Raw genomic sequence first — 19717 nt, forward strand, 5'->3', positions numbered from 1 at the left:
CCCTGGGCGATTACATCCTCTCCCATGGCCTTGACTACCATCTCACTGTTGACTCCAAAATCTGTATTTCCACTCTTTTTTTTTAAATTTTTATATTGTAATAGAATATAGTTATAAAAATTACCATTTTAACTGTTTTAAGTGCAAAATTTAGTAGCGTTAATTACATTCACAATGTTGTACAACCATCACCACTATTTATTTCCAGAGCTTTTCTTATCATCCCTCACCCCCAACAAGAGTTTCTGTCTGTACCCATTAAACAATAACCTCCACTCACCCACCTACCTCTGGTACCCCTGGTAACCTCTAACCTACTTCCTGTCTCTATGAATTTGCCTATTCTCAATACTTGAAAAACGTGTAATCATATACTATTTGTCCTTTGGTATGTGGCTTATTTCGCTTATAATGTTTTCAAGAGTCATCCACGTATCAGAACTTCACTCACTTTTATGATTGAATAACAGTTCATTGTGTGGCCAGACCGCATTTTATTTATCCATTCATCCACTGATGGACATTTGGGTTGTCTCCACCTTTTGACTATTGAGAACAGCGCTGCTAAGAACATTCATGTACAAGTATTTCTTTACGTTTCTGTTTTCAGTCCTTTTGCATGTATATCTAGGAGTGACTTGTTGGGTCCTATGGTAATTCTGTGTTTAAGTGCTTGAGGAACTGCCACACTGTTTCCCAAAAAGGCTGCACCATTTTACATTTGCACCAACTCACATGAGGGTTCCAATTCCTCTTCTTTTTCCTGAGACCCAGTCCCATGCATACAGCTGCCTCTGGACATCCAAACACACATGTCTCTTGGGAAACTCAGACCCAACAATCACAGGGCATCTGGATGCAAAAGGCAATTTGGCTGTGTGAAAACAACTAGTCCTGAGCCATATCCTACCCCTGAGGCTTTGGGATGGGGTAAGTGCTGGCATGAGGCTTGGGGATGTGTGTGGGATGGGGTGAAGCTTCTGTTGTGCACTTTCATCATAATAAGAAATGGTTTGTAAAGTTCATGTCAGAATGTTCCAATGGCTTTGTCAAAAATGGCTGCACCCACTATTTACAAAAGCAAACACTTGGGACCAACCCAAATGCTCATCAATGATAGACTGGATAAAGAAAATGTGGCACTTACACGTCATGGAATACTATGCAGCCATAAAAAAGGATGAGTTCATGTCCTTTGCAGAGACATGGATGAAGCTGGAAACCATGATTCTCAGCAAACTAATACAAGAACAGAAAACCAAACACCACATGTTCTCATACGTAAGTGGGTGTTGAACAATGAGAACACATGGACACAAGGAGAGGAACATCACACACTGGGGCCTATTGTGGGGTGAGGGGCAAGGGGAGAGAGACCATAAGGACAACTACATAATGGATGCAGGGCTTAAAACCTAAATGACGGGTTGATATGTGCGGCAAACCACCATGGCACACAGATACCTACGTAACAAACCTGCACATTCTGCACATGTATCTCAGAGTTTAAAGTAAAATTTAAAAATTTAAAAAATTTTTAAATGGCTGCACCAGCAACTTGGATGGAGTGGAGGCCATTATTCCAAGTGAAATGACTCAGGAATGGAAAACAGAATAGCGTATGTTCTCACCTACAAGTGGGCGCTAAGCTATGAGGAAGTAAAGGCATAGGAGTGATAGAATGGACTTTGGTGGGGGGGACTTGTGGGGATGGCAGGAGGGGGTGAGGGATAAAAGGGGTATAGTGTACACTGCTCAGGTGACAGGTGACCAAATCTCAAAAATCATCACTAAAGAACTTATCCATGTAACCCATGTAACCAAAAACCACCTGCTCCCCAAAATCTATTGAAATAAAACTTTAAAAAAAGAAAAAAATGGTTGCATCCGAATACAATTGCAAACATATAGATCATTTAGCAAACTCCAGGTATGATGACCCTGCTGTTCTCTTCTGCCCATATGCTCCTTTCCTCATGCTTCACAGCTCAGGTCATGGCAAATCATCTTATCAGGTGCTTATGTCAGGGTGTCTGTGATTTGTGGAGACAGTGAGGCCAGCAACAATGGCCCTACAGCCCAGATACAATCTAAGCTCTATGCATAAGTCCATCGCCATTGCCTCTTCAGCCCAGGATCAAGGCACCAAACGCTCCCAGATGACAGGTTGCAGGCTGATTTCAGGGCCTATTGCACACGCCTCACCCTGAGCTGGCTTCCCCAACCACCCTGGTGCCCCACACCCTTGCAGCTGGAAGCACAGCCCAAGCAAAGAGCCTCCTCCCATCAGGAAGGAGGGAAGAAGCTGGATGAGGACAGACAGATTCCAGCCAGGCACGCAACCCACTTGACCCCTGAGCACCGGGGATTCTGACCTGGTGGCAGGAAGGAGAGAGGAAAAATGAGGCTCAGCCAAAAAAGGCTTCCTGGTGGAGGGCAGCTGGTCAGGGAGGAACTTTTGACAGCTAGGAGGCGGCGATGCTGAGCTCCTTTTGACAGAAAGGAGCATATGGGCAGAAGAGAACAACAGGGTCATCGTGCCTGGAGTTTGCTAAATGATCTATATGTTTGCAATTGTATTCGGATGCAACCATTTTTTTTCTTTTTTTAAGGGAATGGATGACACAACTGCCATGCACTGGCCTGAGACAGGAGCTTACCATGCTTTGGGGATTTTCTTCACTCATATTTTGTGTCTACTAAGTTCCAGGCACTGTTTTAGGCACTGGAAATATAGCAGTGAACACAACAGAGAGAAAATGGCTATCCTCAAAGATTTCTAGTCATATGGAAACATAAAACACAAACAAAATATAGCATATGTCAGATGGGTATACTGCTACAGAGAAAAATAAAACAGGAAGGGGAGTAGGGAAGGTTGGGAAGGGAACTATGATTTTCAATAGGGAGGCCAGGGTCAGTAAGTCTGTTTCAGAGAGAAGAAAGAGCAAGGGAAGGAACACTGAGGCCCGGAAACACATGGCACAGACCCAGGACACAAGGCAGGCAGTGAGGCAGGGCCGCCAGTGAGCCAAGAGACACAGAAATGAGGCCAGGGCCTCCGGGTGAGGCCTGAGAAGGACCCAATTGTGTAGAGTCTGACAGGCCATCCTGACGCCCTCAGCTGTCAGTCTGAGTGAGTCGGAAGCCGGTGCAGCATTTTTAAGCAAACAGGAGCATGATCCCTCTGGCGGCTGTGCTAGCAGCAAATGGATAGGGGCAAAGGCTAATGCAAGAAGACCAGTTACAAGGCTACTGCAATCATCCAGGAAAGAAATGGTTCTCTATTTCATGTTACCCCCATTACATTAACGGAGTCAGCGAGAAGGGGCCAGATCCTGAAAATATCTTGAGAGTCGCACCAAAATGATTCATGGACATTGAATGCGGGATGTGGGAAAAGAAGATCGATGAAGACTCTAAGGTTTGGGGCCTGAGTGCGTCGATGAGTAAAACTGCCATTTACTAGAAGAACAAGTGAAAGGAAAGGTCAGAGAGGAAGAAAAGGAGTCAGTACGTTGCTAGATATGCAAATTTCAGATAAACCATTTTTTCATGTGTGGCCCATGTACTAGCTGAAATTCAGAATTAACTGGGTGTCCTGCTTGTGTTTTTGCTTTGTTCCGAAATCTGGCAATCCCAGTGGGTAAGGAGCTTAACACAAGTTTGTGATACCTACGAAACATCATAGTGGAAAGCTAACAGCTGGAAACATGAGTACAGAGTTTAGAGGAACAGTCTGGGCTAAGGATACGTATTTCAGGGTTGTCAGCTGAATTTTGATATTTTTAACCCTGAGACTGGATGATGTCACCAAGAGAGTGAGGGAGGACGGAGAAGAGAAGGGGTGCAAGAACTGAGCCCCAAGGTACCCCAGTATTTAAAAGTCAGGGAGATCTGGAGGAACCAGGAAAGGAGAATGAGAAAGAAAGTGCAGAAAGGGAAGTCAGAGGAGTGTGACATCTCTGAAGCCAAATGAAGAGTGTCAAGACAAGAGGAATCAACCTCATTCAACACTGCTCAGGGTTCAGGGAAAGATGAGGATTGAAATTCAGCTGTGAGGTTTAACTATAGGGACTTTGACAAGAGCAGTTTTGGTGTCATATAGGAAGCAAAACCCTGATTAGAATAAGTTCAAGAGAAGATGAAAAAAAAATGGACATAATGAATCAGGACAAGTCTTTTGAGAAATCTAGCTGAAAATGAGTGGAAAGAAATGAGGCAGATGCTGGAAGTAGAAGTGGGGTTCAGGTTAAGGTGTTTTGTTGTTAACATGGAGAAATACCCACATGTTTATTGTAACAGGAAAGATCCAGTAAAGAGCAAAAGGTCAATGATGAAGGAGAAAGAGGAGGCGGCGGCGGGAGGTGCATGGTGGGAAAGAAAGGATACATGCACGTTAGCATGGCTGGCTCCCAACAGCAGCTCAACAATGTCACATATTACCTCCGTTTGAGGAGCAAGGTGTGTGGGCAGAAGTTTCGAGCAACTCTAAGTGTCTTGGAAAGTAAGCAACACTCCAGCCCAGGGCCTGGAAGATCGCCTCCTCCCTGCCTGCAGCCCCAGACATGCCTGAGCAGGGCTTGAAAGCCCCCATCCCTCTGCCTGACCTGTTTTTCCATGGGTTCTGCCTGCCCCACCTCTCCACTAAATGGAGGAAAGGGCCTTCATGCCTCTGCTGCAGATACACAAAGACAAGGAAAACTGTAGTCTGAGAGGTGAGGGGCCTGCCCATCCCAGGAAGCACTTGCCTGAGGCCTGGGCAGAGTCCTAGGTGAAGAGGGCGGCCTGGGAACACCACCTGGGCCAAGGCCAGGGCCGGGAGAGATGCAAGCTCAAGCCCTGCCGCCCCCAGAGAGTAGGTGTAGACCCTGAGGGCGGCTGCCAAGCCCTAGTGAAACCCAGCTTTGTCCTGAGGCAGGGGGATGGCCTAGATGGCCTCCTACATATTCCCCTACTCAGGGAGCAGAAATTTAGGGTGGGACCACAAGGCCTTAAGGTCCTCAGAGTCATTCTCTCTGGAATGGGAAACTCTGCTAGCTCACTCCAGAAAAAGCCAAAGCAGTTGTTGGAGGCACTACCTCATGTCAAGAGTGAAGAGCCAGCATCTGACAGGGTCAGAATGATAGGCCTAGCTGATAAAATTACCTGGTCACCAGAGAAGAATAGCCCAACCACACACATAGACACTACTACACACCACCACCTGACACACAGCCACACATGCACACAGCCTCCCAAACCATCCCAGCCATCTCCACCATCACACATATTCACAACCACACACATCAAAGCCTACACACACGTGGCCCACATACCACCCTTAACACATGGCTCTGCAGGCTGACACACACAGAAACAGCTTTTGCACATAACCTTAGGCCCACCCAGTGTTTACAAATAGTGATTGAGAGTCTGTACGCTCTCAGCCCTGGTAATGTGGCAGGAACCCGACCAGCAAGTCCCCTGCTCTCCTGGAGATAATTTCAGAGATGGCTGTGAAGAGTGCCTGCTGAGAAAGTGGGGCAAGGAACCTTTGGAGGTGGGGACCAAGGAACACTTCTAGAAGAAGGTGAGACCTGAATAAGGAGGAGGAAGCTTCCAGGTAAAGAGTCAGAAGAAGGCAGTCCAGGCAGAGGGAACAGCAAAAGCAAAAAACAAGGCTGCCCTGAATGTGGCTTGTTCAAGGACCAGAAAGAAGACCACTACAGTGACCAAGGGGATGAGAGATAGGGAGAGAGGCAGGGCTAGGTTGCCTGGTGCCTTGGGAGTCAACATCGAGAGAGTGGCTATCAGTCTAAGGTTAACGCTAAGTCACTGTAAGGTTTTCATACAGAAGTGGCATGATCTATTAGGTTGGTGCAAAAGTAATTGCGGTTTTGACATTGAAAGTAATGGCAAAAACCGTGATTGCTTTTGCACCAACCTAATAGATCATTAAAATACTGCTTCAACTACAAGCAACCATAGGAAAAAAATGTTATTGTAATTCTCCATGGGAAAAAAATGTTATTGCAACAAAATCACAACAAAACCCAAAGGCCATAAAAGATAAAATTAATACACTGGACTACATAAAACATGTTTAACTATGTATGACAAAACCCCCATCTATAAAGTCAAATTACAGGTGTCAAACAGCAGAGCTGGAGGGAATCCTTCCTATTTGTATCACAGGCAGAGAATGGCTTATTTCTTTAGAGCTCCTGAGAAATCAATAATAAACCACAACCATCCAATAGAAAAATGAGCAAAGGACAGTTCACAGAATAGCAAACAAAAGCAGCTCTTAAATATATGAAAAGATGCTCAATCTCACTCATATCAAGAGAAATGCAAAATAAAGTATAATGAGATATCACCGAAAAAGATCATCAAGTTTGATAATGCTCTCTGTTGTTAAGTATATGGGAATACAGGCACTCCCTGGTCTCATGCAGTGCAAACTGAAACACCTATAAAGATGATTGGACAACATCTATCAAAATTTTAAATGTACATACAGCTTTAAGGCAAAAATTCCACTTGTAGGAATAAATCCTATAAATACAATTTTCAAATGTGTTAAATAATGATTATCCAAGGATAGTCACTGTAACTTTATTTGTAATTGAATGAAATAAAAGACTAGAAACAGCCTTCATTTTCATCAGAATAGGACTGATTAAATATATTATAGTAAATATGCTATTCTACTGTTTTTAAAATGAGAGAGCAAGACAGCTCTATATTGACTGATGGGGGAATGTCTAATATTTTGCTAAATGAAAAAAGCAGGCTGGGCGTGATGGCTCACACCTGTAATCCCAGCACTTTGGGAGGCTGAGGCAGGCAGATCATGAGGTCATGGGGAGACTAGCCTGGCCAACACGGCGAAATCCTGTCTCTACTAAAACTGCAAAAATTAGCCGGATGTGGTGGTGCATGCCTGCAGTCCCAGCTACTCGGGAGGCTGAGGCAGGAGAATCGCTTGAACCCGGGAGGTGGAGGTTGCAGTGAGCCAAGATTGCACCATTGCACTCCAGCCTGGGCAGCAGGACAAGACTCTGTCTAAAAAAAAGGAAAAGGAAAAGGAAAAAGCAAAGTGCAGAAGAGTGTAGATAGCATAGCATACTTCCATAGGTCAAATGTAAAAGGAATATACAGTTGAACATGAACAGGTGATTTGGGAATGAAACCAAGAAACTTGGGACCCTGGTGCTCAGGTAGACAACTCTGGCTGCATTCTGGTGTTCAGGGAGTAGTCACATCCGGCGTTGAATGAATGGTATCTAGAGCCCCAGGTGAGCACACCTGAGAAGAAAGAGACTGGGCCCACGTAGAGACCAGGATGTGAGGCCTGTGGTGTCAAGGAAGCGCAGGGAAGAAAGTATTTCTAGAAGGATGGAGTGGTCCATTGTGCCGGGTGCTTCTGAAGGTCAAGGGGCATGAGAACAGAGGCGTGATTGCTGGATTTAGCATTGTGGAGATCCATGGACACCTTGACAGGCAGTTTTTAGTGACATGGTAGCGACAGGAACATTGTTCAAAGGAGTCAAACAGTGACAAGGAGGGGAGGTAGAGCGGAGTGAGTCTTGCTCTGACAGGGAGCAAAGCAGCAGACGGCAGAGTCCGGGTCCCCACACCATCAGGCTCACTCTGCCGTCACCCATGCACAGAACACAACATGGGCACCTGGGCTACCCAGCACTGATCAGTTTCAGCAAAGATGTTCAAGGACCATGACCCCAGGGAGTACAAGGGAGCCTCTGCCCTGTGGCTTTGATGTATCTGGAAACAACACTGCTAAGGCCTCCAGAGCTGGCTCTGTTGCTTATTAGCTGTGTGATCCTGAGGAAGTCACCTCACCCCTGTGTCCCTCAGCTTTCTCATTCCTAAAAGCAGGAAGGATCAGACCTTCCTCCTCTGGATGCTGCAAGGATGAAATAAAGCATGTGGGACAGTGTCGGGTGCAAAGATGCCTTTGGGCTCCCAACTCAGTGCTCATTCTCAATCAAAATGAGTAGGAGGAGGGTGACCATAGTTGATGCAGGCATAAACCAGTACAGTCCTGGGCAAACGCCATGTGGAGCCACCACATGTGGAGAGAGGACTCGGGCCCCACCCTAAGATCCAGGGACTCCCACGGAGGCTGGAAACCCTGGGGTTTTCCAAAAAAGGCTGGGGTGCTGCAGGCTCTTATGAGCTTCCGGTCATAACACACTAGTAAATAGCACAATGGTCTTATCCCCCAGGCGCAGCCCTGCCCCACCCCAGCCGCAGACTCACCTGCTTTGGCAGGGGATATTTTACTGCGATGGTATTTGTAATAAAATGAAATAAAATACTAGAAACAGCCTTCATTTTATCAGAATAGGACTTATTAAACATATTACAGTACATATTCTATTCAGCTGTTTTTAAAGTGAGAGAGCAAGACAGCTCTATATGGACTAACGGGGGAAATGACATATTTTGCAAAATGAAAAAAGCAAAGTGCAGAAGAGTGTAGATAGCATTCTTCCATAGGTTCAACGTAAAAAAGAATATATAGTTGAATATGAACACGTGATTTGGGAATGAAAACAAGAAACTAGGGACCCTGGTGTTCAGGTAGACAGCTCGGGTCGCAGTCTGCCCCTCGGAGTCTCTCCAGGCTGTGATGCCCCCCACCCCGCCCTCACTCCTGCACGTCTCTCCTGGTACAGGACTCGCTGTGCCCCTTCCTGCTGTGGGCACAAGTTTTGCCCCCCACCCCGACTCTCCAAAGCGCTCCGGCCTCCCCGGAGGAGTGCCCCACGCGGGGTCAAGGTCCCGCGCCAGGCGGGGACGGGGACGGGGCTGGGCCGGAAGCAGGCAAGGTACCCGCGGTAAACGAGCGTGGGCGAGTCCTGATTGCAGTCGGACCTGCAGTCGAGGCACTCAACAGTTTGCAGAATGCCTCCCGCCCCTGATCTCATTGGAGCCTTCGGACCGCCCTGCCCATGGCCACCGATGCCCCCATTTCACGCCTGAGGAAGCCGAGGCTCAGACAGGCCTCCAGCCCCTTGGGAGGCTGTCCCGGGAGCGCGTGGCAGCGTCGGATCTAGGAGCCGGCTCCCTCCAGCTCCCTCCTCCGCGCCGCCCCGGGGTGCGCCCGCCGCCGCCGGCACCACTGCCGAGCCTGGCTCCTCGCGTTGGCCGCGCTGTTGCTGGTAAGTGTTGGACCCAGCGGGGCGGGACCCCCAGGGCGCTGAGCGCTCGCAGCGACCCCCAGCGGCAGAGCTGGGCTTGAGCCTGCGTGCGCGGCTGGGATGGGGCACGAAGAGGGGTTGCGGGGACCTCCCCCCCGCCCCTCTCAGTCCGCCCTCTCGCCTCTCAGTCCTGGGCCCAGAAGGGGTCATGGCTTTGGAAAGGTTCCGAAACACCCTCTTCCCAAGTCCACAAGTTCCCAAACTGCCTGGAATGGAGGGAAACTGGGAAGGAAGGGAAGCTTTATCCTTGGGGGACACTGTGGAGCTGGAGGCAAGGCTGGGCAGAGTACAATCTGGGGGTCTAGGAGAAAACGGTTGCGCTGGGAGCTGGCTTTGTGGGGAGCTGGGGGGAACCAGAACCGGCTCCACCAGTGCCTAGCCTAGACCTGGGAAGGGAATTCTTTGCCAATGAGTCTCCTCTCTGGGGTGTGTCAGGAGGGACTGGGCAGACAGCACCCGAGGGTGGAAGGCGGAGGCCCAGGAGGGGGCTGCACCCCGGCAGGCAGCCATGGGAGGGTGTCAAGTGGACGCAGCCGTCAGGGTCCCTCTCTGCTCTCTGTCCTGGGAGACAGAGCTTCCACATCCACTTGGGTTCTTGTGAACTCCCACCAGGTGAGTGGGGAGCCTGGGAGGAAACAGTCTCAAGATTCTTAAAACAGACCCAGAAAGTAGAAATTACTTCCCTTTGGAGATAAGTCAATGGGGTCAATGAGATTAGGGAATTCTTGGAAATCGCCCAGCTACTAAATGGCGGTGCTGAGGTTTGAATCCAAGTGGGAGTCCGTGTTCAGGGCTATGCCACTGCCTTCCCCCACCACCAGGGCTTAGAAGGAGCAGTGTAGGGGAGAAGAGGAGGATTTCCAGGAATGAGGTCTTCCCAATTGCCCCATCCTGCCCAGACTGTGATTCCCCAAGGAAATGCATCCAGGAGGGTGAAGGTGCTGAGAAGGAACTGTGCTCTCTCCCTCTCGCCAGGGTAGGGAAGTCTTTCCCCCAAGCCCCCTGTCTAGGCTGCGCCCCCCTACCAGGATCCTGCCCTCCCCTCCTGTCCCCTCCTTCTAAGCTGCCTCCCAAGAACTTAGTGTTCATTTGTTTGCTCGTTCAGCATTGAAAGCCTACTATGTGCCAAGCACTGGGCATTAAATATAAAGCAGTGAGCAAGACCAAGTCGACATTCTAGAGGGGGAGTCAGATGATAAGTAAGACCCCAAAATAGGACAAATTCTTTAATAGTGACTAAGTGCTGTAAAGAAAACAAAGAGGGCTGGAAAGTTAGCCGGGCGTGGTGGCGCACACCTGTGGTCCCGGCTACTCGGGAGACGGAGGTAGGAGGATCCCTTGAGCCTGGGAGGCGGAGGTTGCAGTAAGCCAAAGTCGAACCACCACGCTCCAGCCTGGGTGACAAAGCAAGACCTTGTCTCAAAAAAAAAAGAAAAGAAAAGAAAAGAAAGGAGACAGGCACAGAGTGACAGGAGCAGGGGCTCTTTCAGACCCAGGGTAATCTGGGGAGGCCTCTAAAGAAATGAGGTTTGAGCAGAGGCCTCTGTGATGAGAAGGGTCAGCCATGCGAGGTTCTGAAGGAAGAGCATTCCAGGCACAAGGAATCAACAAAAAGCCCCCAGGGCCTTTATTCCAGTGTAGCAGGGTGGGAATGTTGAATCTGGGGTTTTCCTAAGCCAAGCAAGAAGCTAGTAGAGTCTTAAACAACGGAGTGTCATGAGCTGATTTAATGGACTCTAGGGGCACAGGAGGGAAGATGAAAGACCAGTAAAGAGGCCATAACCACAGGCCAGAATGATGGCAGTTTGGGGCAGGGTGGTGGCCTCATAGGCAACACACATGCTCAGAGGTGCAAATCAGCTCCAGGGGGACTCACACACATAGGCCCACACACACACACATACACACAAACACAGAGGCAGGCAGTGCTGTCACACCCACAACAGGGCAGAAACAAGTCACACTCAGGCAGACCCACCCGTCCACACCCTCTGAGTCACTCCAGGACTGGGAGGGAGATGTGTGAGCTGAGGCCTGAACAAAGCACATCTTTCCACCACAAGGACCTAGCCACCAGCAGAAACAAGCATGGCTGGGAGTGGCTGGGCTCCCCCAGGCCCAGCACAGGGAGCAGGGAGTTGTCTCTAGATATTCCCTGGATCTAGTATCTTCCCAGGAGTCAGATCAGAAGCCCTCATGCACCCCCCACCTAAGCTGGTTTCCCCTCTTCACCACCTAGCAGCTGTGAGACCTTGGGCTGCTTATTTCCCCTCTCTGAGCCTCAGTTTCCCCTCTGTAGAATGGGACTCATAATCGCAACTTCGAGGACAGTAGTGAGGCATCCACAAAGTGACACTTTCAAGAATCTGGTCTGGGGCAGGAGTCCAGCGGGGAAGGGAAGAGGAGGTGGTGGAGAGCACAGGCTCTGGCACCCAACAGTCCAGCCTTGAGTCCACCTCTTGTTGTAAGTGAGGGACTTGACCTCTCTAAATTTCACAGTAATAAGTAGCCAGCATTTATGAGGCACTTACTACATACTACTTGTTTTGAAATCGTTCAACTGCAGAGTGAGCAAGACCAAGATGACATTCTAGAGCGGAAGCCTGATGATAAATAAGACCAATAAAAAGGACATATCCTTTAATTTCAAATAGTGACTACGTACTATAAAGAAAAAAAGGGGGCTGGAAAAATTAGCCGGGCATGGCAGTGCGTACCTGTGGTCCCAGCTACTCGGCAGGCTGAGGTAGGAGGATCCCTTGAGCCTGGTAGGTGGAGATTGACAGGCTCAGAGGGGATCAGTTTCATCTGTAAGTGAGGAACATGAGATTCTGCTTATAATGTATTTAGCTTCGTGCCTGGCTCAGAGTAAATGCTCAATAAATGGTGACTGTTATCAGCAAAGGCACGTTTGCTTCCTTCCAGAATACTAGCTCTGTGCCTTTGGGTAGGTTATCTAACCTTGCCTCAGTTTCCTATCTGCAGCTTGGGAAGAATAACAGTTCTGATATCAGACGGTTGTTGTGAGGACTGCACAAGTCAGGACTCTGATCACTGCCTGGTGCACAGTAAATGCTCAATAAAGTCACCTATTCATTCACACGATGGCTTTCCCTCTAATTCTCTCAGGTAGGCACAGCCCCCGCCAGGCACCATGGACTGGAAGACACTCCAGGCCCTACTGAGCGGCGTGAACAAGTACTCCACAGCGTTCGGGCGCATCTGGCTGTCCGTGGTGTTTGTCTTCCGGGTGCTGGTGTACGTGGTAGCTGCAGAGCGCGTGTGGGGGGACGAGCAGAAGGACTTCGACTGCAACACCAAACAGCCCGGCTGCACCAACGTCTGCTACGACAACTTCTTCCCCATCTCCAACATCCGCCTCTGGGCCCTGCAGCTCATCTTCGTCACGTGCCCCTCACTGCTGGTCATCCTGCACGTGGCGTACCGTGAGGAGCGGGAGCGCCGTCACCGCCAGAAGCATGGGGACCAGTGCACCAAGCTGTACGACAACGCAGGCAAGAAGCACGGGGGCCTGTGGTGGACCTACCTGTTCAGCCTCATCTTCAAGCTCATCATCGAGTTCCTCTTCCTCTACCTGCTGCACACTCTCTGGCATGGCTTCGACATGCCGCGCCTGGTGCAGTGCGCCAACGTGGCCCCCTGCCCCAACACTGTGGACTGCTACATCGCCCGGCCCACCGAGAAGAAAATCTTCACCTACTTCATGGTGGGCGCCTCAGCCGTCTGCATCGTGCTCACCATCTGTGAGCTCTGCTACCTCATCTGCCACAGGGTCCTGCGAGCCGTGCGCAAGGACAAGCCTCAACGGGGCCGCACCCCCTCATCCTTTGCCAGCCGGGCTTCCACCTGCCGCTGCCACCACAAGCTGGTGGAGGCAGGGGAGCTGGATCAAGATCCAGGCAATAAGAAGCTGCAGGCTTCTGCACCCAACATGACCCCCATCTGACAACAGGACAGGGGCAGGGCAACACAGGGGCTGCCGGTGGCACAGGCAGGGTGGTGTGGCAGAGTGGAGAGGTCCTACGGGGGCTGAGTGGCTCCACTTTGAATTCACTAAGCTATGCAACCTTCATTTTGGCAGATATTTTTTGACAGTAGGCACTGGGCTCTCTACCCAGGTATAGGTAACCCACAGACCCAGTGGCAACCCAAAGTGCAGACTTTGAAACAAGCGAATTAACTATCTATGCATGCAAGGGGCCACTTAGGATGCTGCTAGCAGGGCTCCTGGCTAACCCAGGAAGGGGCTTCTCTGAGGATATAATGTGTAAAAGAGGTGAGGAGTGCTCCCAAGCAGAGACAGCAGCAGCCACAGAGGCCTGGAGCCCACGCAAACAGAGACGCTCGCCCTGGGCTAGCCTTGGTGCATCTAAGGCATCTCCACTCCCTCCGGAGTAGCCACCCAGATTCCTACAGTGGAGAGGGGGTCTTCTCCCAGCAGCAGCAGGTCTGGAGGCCTGACAGTGAGCCTGACAAGAGGTGCTGGAGACACCCAGGGGTCCCCCAGGTCATCACTTGGCTCAGTGGAAGCCCCCTTCCTCCAAATCCTACTCCCTCAGCCTCAGACAGTGGATGTTCCCATCTTCCTCCCCACAACTGTGCTCAGCCTGGTTCCAGCCTTTCAGACCCTGCTCCCAGGGACTCGGGGTGGATGCGCTGATAGGACATCCTCCACACAGCTTCCTTGAAATCAATAAAGGCTGTGTTTTATACAGGTTGGCTCTGTCCCTGGTTCTCCCACACTCCTACCCACAGGACCCTGAAGGTAGGGAAGGCAGCCCTCAGAAAGAGAAAGAGTTCCATGGCTCGGGGTGGAGCTAGGGTGGGGGCTTGTGGCTGTGGCTGCAGCTGGGGCTGGAGCTGGAGCTGGTCTAGGCTGGTGCTGAGGTTGACAGCCCAGAGCGGGGTTTGTATTAGAGGAGGAGGCTGGGGTGGAACCTACGGATATGTATGTTGAGATTCTAGTTGTGGCCACAAGAGAGCGCCATGCTCCCTCTGCAACGGCGCTTCCAGCCTTCCTAACGAGATCCCGCCCTGAGTACACACACAATCACTGCCACTCTCATTATAGACAAACCACACTCCCTCCCGGGTGACAGAGGTCACCCGGTCACTGCCATCACAACACACATCCCTACCCTGTGTGCACACAATCTCTGTTATTCATACTCTCACTCCTTATGTACACTCAACAGGGCATGTCATCTGCCCTCAAGCATGCGGTCCCACCCTCACCCACATTTTATTTGGCTCATCCCATTTTCCCTGAGCATTTTCACTGCACGAGGGCCCTGGCAGGATGCTGGACTGTACAAGGAGGTAGGACCTGTGCCCTCAGAGCTAAGAGACAGGAACACAGGCTCATCTCCCGCACGAACCAACCCCTGGGGTGGCTCACAGCCCTGCTCCGGTGCTCTGTCATGACCTGAAATTTAGGGGATACCAATACCCAAGGCCAGACCAGAATGGGAAGCAAAAGGGGGTGCAAGGCTATATTAACCCAGAGGAACACTTAGTGACTAACAGAGCCAAGGCTGGGAGCCAGCAATTCAGGAGCCAGTGAGCCAAGTGACACAGCGAGCAAGGACAGCTAAGGTCATCGCAGACCCAGCCAGTGGGTCACCTGTGCCCTCATGGGTGGCCATTAGAGGGTGGATAAGCCAGCCAAATTTAAAGAGCCCAGGGCTGGCTGACACTGTTCCCACACCCCTATGACGGATTCATGGCTTGACCACTCCCTGAGCACAGCTTCAGCACACTACCTCTTGGGCAGGCCTTCAGAACCTCAGTCTTGCCGTCAGTACAATGGGAATTGTACCAATCGGGGTCCTAGCAGAAAACGGATGGCACATTCAAAACCAAGTAACTTCAAAGGGAGTTTCCTAGAAAGACTGTTTTCAACCGTATGGACACTGCAGCACCCTGAGGCTAGTACCGGGGTAACAGTGAACAAGAGCTATAGGATGCAGCCAATCCCAGCAACCAGGTAAATCCCCCAAATTCACTTCCCCATCTCCTGCTTGCCGGCCAGTGGCTCCCACTTACTTAACCAAACCAGAAGTCAGAGGGCAATTCAGCCTCCCAGCACACAGGGCAGGGTGGAGAGCACAGGGGAACAGAGTCAGCATGGCACCTAGTTCTTCCTACACAGAGGACTGTTGTAGAGGTAGAAAAAGGCACTGTAGGTAAAACATTAGCACCAATGTAACAAATTCCCAGGTATGACTGTGTTCAGGAACGTCTCTGCCTGATGTACTGGAGGTCGGCCCCTGCTCGGGCTGGAGGGTTGCAAAGGTCTCAGGGAGGGGTGATCTCCACCTAGTTGCCGATATGCATTCCAGCATCTCCCTGGGTGGTTTTGGCTGCCTGGTCAAGGGTGGCTTGGAGGTCAGAGCAACCAGAGAACACCACGGGCTATTCCTGCAAAGAATTAACGTTAAGCAAGGACTGAGCATTTAGTCCTGGCCCCATTTCTCCAGGCTGTGGGCCAGGACCATGGAGGAGGGGACATTCCAGCCCTGCACAGCCTGCCTTTGACCTGGAGCTGTTCCGAGCAGTGCAGTTCACTGATCTCATCCAGTATGTGTTGTGTGACTACTGTTCACCACCAAGTCCCAGGACACATCGTGTTGCCACAAGGTGGCCCTCACATCCCATTGGCCTTCTCGGGGTACACGCCTCTACATCCTCCTTCTCCACCACATAAGGATTCACTGCAAACTCCCTTCAGTCATGCATATGACAGATTAGGATTTCATATAGTCTTCAAATCTACACCTACTGCATAACGTCACAGCCACCCTACAGCCCAAGATAAAGAGGAGATTCCTTTGTATTCATTCATTCATTCACCCTGATCCAAGTCCCCATACGGACTGAATGTTTGTGTCTTCCCAAAGTTCATATGCTGAATTCCTACCCAAAGTTCATAAGGTGAATTTCTACCCCCCAGCATGATGGTATCAGGAGGTAGGGCCTTCAGGGTCATAGGATGGAGCCCTACTGAATGGGATTAGTGTCCTTATAAGAAGAAACAGGAAGGAGATGGTCCCTCTCTCGCTCCTCCATGTGAGGATGCAAAGAGAAAATGGCCCTCATTAAGAACTCGACCATGCTGGCACCTGAATCTCTGACTTCTATGCTTCCCAACTATGAGAAATAAATGTCTATTGTTTAAGCTACTCAGTCTTACAGCAGCCCAAACTGACAGCCCATCATCTCTCACTGAGATGACTGCTTCCATCTCTCGCTTCCTGCCTCTCTGACTCTGGGACGTGGACTTTGAGGAAGGGTTAAGAGGCTTATAAAAGCCACACTGGGGAGTGGCTTCTATAAGCGGAAAAGGGAGGGAAGCAGGATTGACAGCAAGACGGGTCCCAGGGAGCTCAGAAGCAGAGACTGTCCACATGGGGAGTTCTGCATCAAACAGCAATGGCGAGGCCTTGGCCATCCCCTGGCTCAGTGATGAGGCCATCCCAGGAAGAACATGGCCATCTAGGCAGCAGAAGCACCCCTGGAAGTGCTAATAGGTGGAGGCAGTCAGCTGGCCAGGCTTCACACAGCTGGACAGCAAGTCCTACATTGAAGGCGGTTGCCTGTCACCCATCACCATAGTCTATTCCCAGTACAGCAGCTGGAGTGGTCCTGTCAAAACCTAAGTCAGGCCACATCACTCCTCTGTCCCAAACCTCCAAAGGCAACTTACACAGGCCTTCAAGAGCCTGCAAGATCTGCCCCAACTGCATCTTGCCTGTTGCCTTTCTAAACACCTCTCTTTGCTCACCTGCTGCAACCACGTGACTTCCTGTGTCCCCAAGCCAGGAAGCACCGGGCACACTCCCTCCCCAGGGCCTTTGCATACTAGGTTCCCTCTGCGTGGAATGCTGTTGCCCGCAAGTAGCCACAGGGCTCCCTCCCTGCCTTCAGGGCTGGCATCAAATGTCAACTGCTGAGTGAGACATCTTCTCCTCTTCTATTAGAAATTGAAACTTGCTGGGTGCGGTGGCTCAAGCCTGTAATCCAGCACTTTGAGAGGCCGAGGCGGGTGGATCACGAGGTCAAGAGATCGAGACCACCCTGGTCAACATGGTGAAACTGCGTCTCTACTAAAAATACAAAAATTAGCTGGGCATGGTGGCGCGTGCCTGTAATCTCAGCTACTCAGGAGGTTGAGACAGGAGAATTGCCTGAACCCAGGAGGTAGAGGTTGCGGTGAGCCGAGATTGTGCCATTGCACTCCAGCCTGGGTAACAAGAGCAAAACTCCATCTAAAAAAAAAAAAAAAAAAAAAGAAATTGAAACTTGCCACCCCTGCACTCACTCCTCCCTACTTTATTTCATCACCATCTAACATGTTCTATATTTTATTATCTGTCTTCTGGCCAGCTAGAATGTAAAACCCCCAAAGACGGGGATTTTTTGTTGTTGTTCCTTGGTTATTTCCAACGTCTAGGACAGTGTCACAGCACATAGGAGGTGCTTAGTAACTATTACTTTTTTTTTTTTTTTTTCGCCAGACACACAAAGTTTTTAGTTTATTAAACTTCTCGTGAAAAATCCACAACGGCCATAAATAACATCATTGCAGCATCTTTACTCCTTTGGCTGTGATCCAATCTCCAGCTCACTTTTTGCCAGCAGCAACCTTGGCCTTTGCAGTCCCCCTGACTTTCTTCATTCTGTTCTTGCGTTCCTTTCGTTGCTTTCTTGAGGTCTTTTTCTTCTCATACAGGCCATGTCTTGCAAGTCTATGTTTGGGTTCATTTTTCTTTGCATAATCCAGGGAATCATAAATCATGCCAAAGCCAGTTGTCTCGCCACCACCAAAATGAGTTCTGAATCCAAATACAAAGATGATATCCAGTGTGGTCTTGTACATTTTGGCTAGTTTTTCCCGAATTGCTGTCTTAGGCACTGTTGCCTTCCTGGGGTGAAGGGCATCAATGACCATTTGTTTCCTCTGAAGCAGTCGGTTGGTCATGAACTTTCTAGTGCGGATAGTTACTGTGTCATTCATGATGGCGGCCTATCCTTACAAAGCCGGGGAGGAAAAGAGTAACTATTACTTTTAATAGCAAAACCACAATTACTTTTGCACCAAACTACTTGTTGAATTAACAAATTTACATACAGGCCTGGTACACTGCTAGGTGGTGGAGATACAAAGACCCAGCTGCCTGCCCTCAAGGGGCTCACAGTCTAATGGAAGACAAGTAGACCACGCACCAGGGAATGGGGAAAGGGGGGAAAGTGGAGTGGCTTCCTAGAGACAGAGTTTCAGTTTTGCAAGATGACAAAACTCTGGAGATCTGTTGCACAACAACGTGAATATACTCAACACTACTGAACTGTATGCTTAAAACCCTTAAGGTGATGCATTTTATGGGAGGTGCTCTTTAACACAATTTAAAATGTTTAAATAACAACAAAAACAATGCACCATGGGTAGTAGCTGAGCCACTGAGAGCACAAAGGTATAGCTAGCCCAGAGGAGGACAGCATGGAGACTTCTGGGAGAAGGCAACAACTGATAAAGGTCCTGATTCACAGGGGTCGGCATGTGAGGGTGCTCCCGCAGACGGAACAGCACAGACGAAGGCAAGAGTGCACAGAGAACCCCAGCAGTGAGATCTGGTTGGGTCCAGAGAGAAGGGTGAAGAGTAAGGCTGGAGAAGTGGCCAAGGACTGGAGGTTGGGGAGCCTAGGGCTTACCCAGAAGGTGACAGGGAGCCATAGATGACTTTTCAGCAGGGCAATGTTGGTCTGATTCCTAGGGAAGTGTGGAGGCTTGGCTGAAGGGGTGGGGCCAGAGGCCAGGAGACCAGCCGGGAGGCCACTGACGTGGCAGCAGCCTGAACAGGTCCAGGGCAGTGGGAATGCAGGGAAGTGTGGGGTTCCCGGGACGTTTCCCAGGTGGAAAGGTCAGGTTGTGGTAACTGTTGTCTTGGTTGATCCCAGCTTCTTCACCCTCTGGGGAAGAGGCAGAGTTTTCGAACCTCCTAATTTGAGGAAGAGGTCAGAGCAGGGTGAGGGCTGCCTTGACGTCACTCCCCAGCCCTCCCCTCGCTCTTCCCTCTTCCCAGTAGACTGAATCAGAAAAGCTTTGGGAGAGCTGGGGCCGGCCCCAGGAGAGGAACTCGGGAGTGGGCAGAGCTGCAGTGGGGGCGTGGTGAGAACCAGCCTCCAGGAGCCTTGGTTCTCATGCCCTCAAGGGTCAGAACTAAATGGGGCAGTTGTTAGCTTCAGAAATCCAGGAGACTCAGTTCAGCCTGGCCCTGAAGGAGAAGCCTAGAGGGGAAGCCAGCTCAGTCGGATCCCCCCAGGGGCAGTCATCCCTGAAGTTTTCAGGTCTGAGTGTCCCCACTCACCGCCAAAGATGTCCTCCTGCTGGGCCAGAAGACAGAACCCTCAGGGACCCAGCCCTGGGGCCCAGGGAATCCAAGGACTGAATCTTGTTGTGGAGGAACAGGGGCTTTTGTGCCACC

At 50.3% G+C, this 19717-nt stretch overlaps 1 protein-coding gene and 1 pseudogene across 2 annotated transcripts; one reads left to right on the plus strand and one right to left on the minus strand.

The window, feature by feature from the left end:
• Positions 1-8836: 8836 nt before the first annotated feature.
• GJB3 (gap junction protein beta 3) lies at positions 8837-13945 on the plus strand. 2 transcript variants are annotated; one of them, XM_010348102.3, is made up of 2 exons: positions 8837-9173; positions 12342-13945. In XM_010348102.3, the coding sequence occupies exon 2, from the start codon at positions 12367-12369 to the stop codon at positions 13177-13179; it is 813 nt and encodes a 270-aa protein (XP_010346404.3). In that variant the 5' UTR covers positions 8837-9173; positions 12342-12366; the 3' UTR covers positions 13180-13945. The 2 variants fall into 2 exon arrangements, with proteins under 2 accessions (XP_010346404.3, XP_003937583.3); XM_003937534.3 differs by lacking the exon at positions 8837-9173 and adding an exon at positions 9538-9824.
• Positions 13946-17841: 3896 nt separating this feature from the next.
• On the minus strand, positions 17842-18264 carry LOC101030463 (small ribosomal subunit protein eS24 pseudogene; annotated as a pseudogene).
• Positions 18265-19717: the final 1453 nt, after the last annotated feature.

Source organism: Saimiri boliviensis, chromosome 11, assembly GCF_048565385.1.
Source record: "Saimiri boliviensis isolate mSaiBol1 chromosome 11, mSaiBol1.pri, whole genome shotgun sequence".
Classification (NCBI taxonomy): domain Eukaryota; kingdom Metazoa; phylum Chordata; class Mammalia; order Primates; family Cebidae; genus Saimiri; species Saimiri boliviensis.